General features: G+C 43.2%; 1 protein-coding gene across 1 annotated transcript; it reads left to right on the forward strand.

Annotated features, from left to right (window-relative positions):
- The first annotated feature begins 455 nt into the window (after positions 1 to 455).
- On the forward strand, positions 456 to 4,292 carry LOC109705393 (O-acyltransferase WSD1-like). The gene is made up of 4 exons (XM_020226124.1): positions 456 to 774; positions 918 to 984; positions 1,470 to 1,558; positions 1,662 to 4,292. The coding sequence occupies exons 1-4, from the start codon at positions 580 to 582 to the stop codon at positions 1,761 to 1,763; spliced, it is 453 nt and encodes a 150-aa protein (XP_020081713.1). The 5' UTR covers positions 456 to 579; the 3' UTR covers positions 1,764 to 4,292.
- The last annotated feature ends 6 nt before the right edge of the window (positions 4,293 to 4,298 follow it).

Consider the following 4,298-nt stretch of genomic DNA (forward strand, 5'->3'; position numbering starts at 1 on the left):
AATACCAACATCTCTTCATCAAGCATTAATCAAGCATCAAACTAAGCTATAATCAAATTAGAAGTAAGGAGATTAGGAAAGGTATTTACAGAATTTGAACAACACAGTTTATCAGCAGGGAAATAGGTAGAGGTGATAAGTATTATAGATGTTAGAGATTGACCTTTCTATACTTCTTTCCCTCTTCTTTGTTTTGGTACTTATCGAATGTTAGTTCTTGAAATGCCTTTTGAGGCAATGATGATGTGAAGGAAAAAAGATAAGAGATTTGGACGGTCTAAAGCCCTTGCCGACCATCTCTTAAGTTTGCTATTTCCTCTGCTGATTGCCTTACGATAGTAGAGCGAGTCTCTTTATACTTCACATTGCAGATTACTGGTGTTGCTTTACAGATTGATAAGAAAGGGTATGTTGCTCCGAGCCCACCACTCCCTCGGCGACGGCGCCTCCCTCACCTCCCTCCTCCTCGCCTGCACCCGCCACTCCGGCGACCCCTCCGCCCTCCCCTCCCTTCCCTCCGCCACCCCGCGCCCTCGCCCTCGCCATGGCCTCCTCCTCTGACTCTGGTCCCTACTCGCCATGGCGTGGCACACCCTCGTCGACCCCGCGCTCTTCGCCGCCACCGCCGCGTTCCTCGCCGACTCGCCCACGCCGCTCAAGGCCCCGCCCTTGCCCCCCGGGGACTCGCGCGGCGTCGGCCGCCGCCGCAAGCGTTTCGTCCACCGCACCACCAGCTTCGACGACGTCAAGCGCGTCAAGAACGCCATGGGCTGCGTGAGCGCTCTCCCCTTCCCTCCTCCCCGCCCCCCCTCTCTCGATCTAGGGCTTTTTCTCTTTACTGCGAATTTTGTTGGTGAGCGATCAATGCGCGGCGATTGATCCGAAATTTGATTGATCTCTTCTTCGTTTACTCCTAGACCGTGAATAATGTGTTGGTGGGAGTTACGTCGGCGGGCCTTTCTCGCTACCTCAGCAGGAAATTTGGTGAGTACAGGTGTTCGACGTAATTACTAGTGTTGAATCTTGTGATAATCCCTGTATTTTTTGTTTTGTTTTGTTTTGTTTTGATAATACAATTTAGTCTTCATCACAGCTTTTCTCCATCTCGCTCTAATAGATAGTTTCCTGATCTCACACAATTTTTGCAGCGCCATCATTGGTTTCAATTTGTAGGTCGTATGAACTCGCCATGTGAATAACAATAATATGCAGAAGTGACGATTTTATCGACAATTTGTGCATTCGACGTGATTGAACATTCGATAATTCTATCGGTCACGCGTTCTGCGCAGACACTGATTAATCTTTTTAGTGAAAAATTTAAGGATCAAATCATAATTTGTGAAAAGTTCAGTAACTAGCTGTGTATGTTTAATCTTACTTTTACTGCTAGTTTGCTCTTCTTCGTCTTCTCTGCTTCTTCGTGTGATTGCAAATTTTGCTATGTAATTGTTCCGCATGTGAAACAGATGACGGGAAAAAGAGAGAAAAACTGCTAGCGAACCTTCGAGTGAGATCGACACTACTCGTCAATGTTCGATCTACAGTAGGGATTCATGCAAGTGCTTTACCTTCTCACTAAACCTAAATTTTCTTTTTCCTTTTTTAGGTTATAATGGGATCTTTAGAACTAATCATTATTGTTTATTCAATATAAGTAGGATTTGGCGGAGATGATGAAGAGGGCGAAGGATGGGCCGAAATGGGGGAATTGGATCGTGCGACATCTCGAAGGATATGTAGTAAATATTGCAGAAAAATAAATCTATGCATGATACAAGGTAAGTTATAAGGAACAATACGCTTTGGAGAAACATTTAGGGCCAAGTCGTAATACGCCAAAAGGTCAGAAACCTAAGGAGCTATCGCTCGGTATTGAACCTCTTAAAGATGGACCTTTCAATTCATGCAATTCTCAATAGAAGATCCATTACGAACAGTGAATTTTCAATAGAAGAAGGTTAACAGTATCAAGAAGATCAATTACGAACAGTGAATTCTCAATAAAAAAAGGTTATAGTTGTCGGAGAGAAAGGAAGGTTTGCGCAAATCCAGAGTCAATATTTCAGGGTGACTCTTTTTTCGAGAGACCGCATCGTCTTGTAAAAAGTATTCGGACTACAACAAAAGTAAAAAAAAATGGTCGCATTGCTTTGTTAGAGGAAAACGTAAGCGGCAACACCATTAAAGTTCCTACAGCGGCGGAGGAGGCACGCGTCGGACCGGTTCGAGTGGCTTCTTGTAGCTGATTTTTAGCGATAGGACAGAGGGTCTTCGGGGGAATGAGATGCGATCCACCTTCTTCTTTTTCTCCTCTTTTTTGAAGAAGATGTGGATTGGAAATGCCATCGGCGGCTGAGGATCAGAAACAATTTTAGGTAATCCTTACTATCCAATTTAGGATGATCGCATTATCCTTTGTTAAAAGCATGTTCGGCGAGTTCGTTCATCTTGCCAACACTTGGTAAGATATTGAAATTTTTAAAAACAATTTTAGGTAATTTCATTTTGAGCACTCGTGATCGCGGGAAACTGAGACTATCGTCCTCTCATCCCCGAGAAGGGGGGCTGCGCCGCCGCCGCGGATCAGAGGGCCGTCACCGCCACCGCCACCGAGGCTTTCAATATCTTACCAAGCGTTGGCAAGATGAACGAACTCGCCGAACATGCTTTTAACAAAGGATAATGCGATCATCCTAAATTGGATAGTAAGGATTTACCTAAAATTGTTTCTGATCCTCAGTCGCCGATGACATTTCCAATCTACATCTTCTTCAAAAAGGAGGAAAAGAAGAAGAAGGTGGATCGCATCTCGTTCCCTTGAAGACCCCCTGTCCTATCGCTAAAAATCTTCTACAAGAAGCCACTCGAACCGGTCCGACGCGTGCCTCCTCCGCCGCTGTAGGAACTTCAATGGTGTTGCTGCTTACGTTTTCCTCTAACAAAACAATGCGACCATTTTTTTTCCTTTTGTTGTAGTCCGAATACTTTTTACAAGACGATGCGTTCTCTCGAGAAAAGAGTCATCCTGAAACATTGACTCTGGATTTGCGCAAACCTTCCTTTCTCTCCGACAACTATAACCTTTTTCTATTGAGAATTCACTGTTCGTAATGGATCTTCTTGATACAGTTAACCTTCTTCTATTGAGAATTCACTGTTCGTAATGGATCTTCTATTGAGAATTGCATGAATTGAAAGGTCCATCTTTAAGGGGTTCAATGCCGAGCGATAGCTCCTTAGGTTTCTGACCTTTTGGCGTATTACGACTTGGCCCTAAATATTTTTCCAAAGCGTATTGTTCCTTGTAACTTACCTTGTATCATGCATAGGTTTATTTTTCTGCAATATTTACTACATATCCTTGGAGATGTCGCACGATCCAATTCCCCCATTTCGGCCCATCCTTCGCCCTCTTCATCATCTCCGTCAAATCCTACTTATATTGTATAAACAATAATGATTAGTTCTAAAGATCCCATTATAACCTAAAAAAGGAAAAAGAAAATGTAGGTTTAGTGAGAAGGTAAAGCACTTTCATGGATCCCTGCTGTAGGTCGAACATTGACGAGTAGTGTCGATCTCACTCGAAGGTTCGCTAGCAGTTTTTCTCTCTTTTTTCTGTCATCTGTTTCACATACGGAACAATTACATAGCAAAATTTGCAATCACACGAAGAAGAAGAGAAGACGAAGAAGAGCAAACTAGCAGTAAAAGTAAGATTAAACATACACAGCTAGTTACCGAACTTTTCACAAATTATGATTTGATCCTTAAATTTTTCACTAAAAAGATTAATCAGTGTCTGCGCAGAACGCGTGACCGATAGAATTATCGAATGTTCAGTCATGTCGAATACACAAATTGTCGATAAAATCGTCACTCCTGCATATTATTGTTATTCACATGGCGAGTTCATACGACCTACAAATTGAAACCAATGATGGCGCTGCAAAGATTGTGTGAGATCAGGGAACTATCTATTAGAGCGAGATGGAGAAAAGCTGTGATGAGGACTAAATTGCATTATCAAAACAAAACAAAAATACAGGGATTATCACAAGATTCAACACTGTAATTACGTCGAACACCTTGTACTCACCAAATTTCCTGCTGAGGTAGCGAGAAAGGCCCGCCGACGTAACTCCCACCAACACATCATTCACGGTCTAGGAGTAAACGAAGAAGAGATCAATCAAATTTCGGATCAATCGTCGCGCATTGATCGCTCACCAACAAAATTCGCAGTAAAGAGAAAAAGCCCTAGATCGAGGGGGGGGAGGAGGGAAGGGGAGAGT

This window comes from Ananas comosus, unplaced genomic scaffold (assembly GCF_001540865.1).
Source record: "Ananas comosus cultivar F153 unplaced genomic scaffold, ASM154086v1, whole genome shotgun sequence".
Lineage (NCBI taxonomy): Eukaryota > Viridiplantae > Streptophyta > Magnoliopsida > Poales > Bromeliaceae > Ananas > Ananas comosus.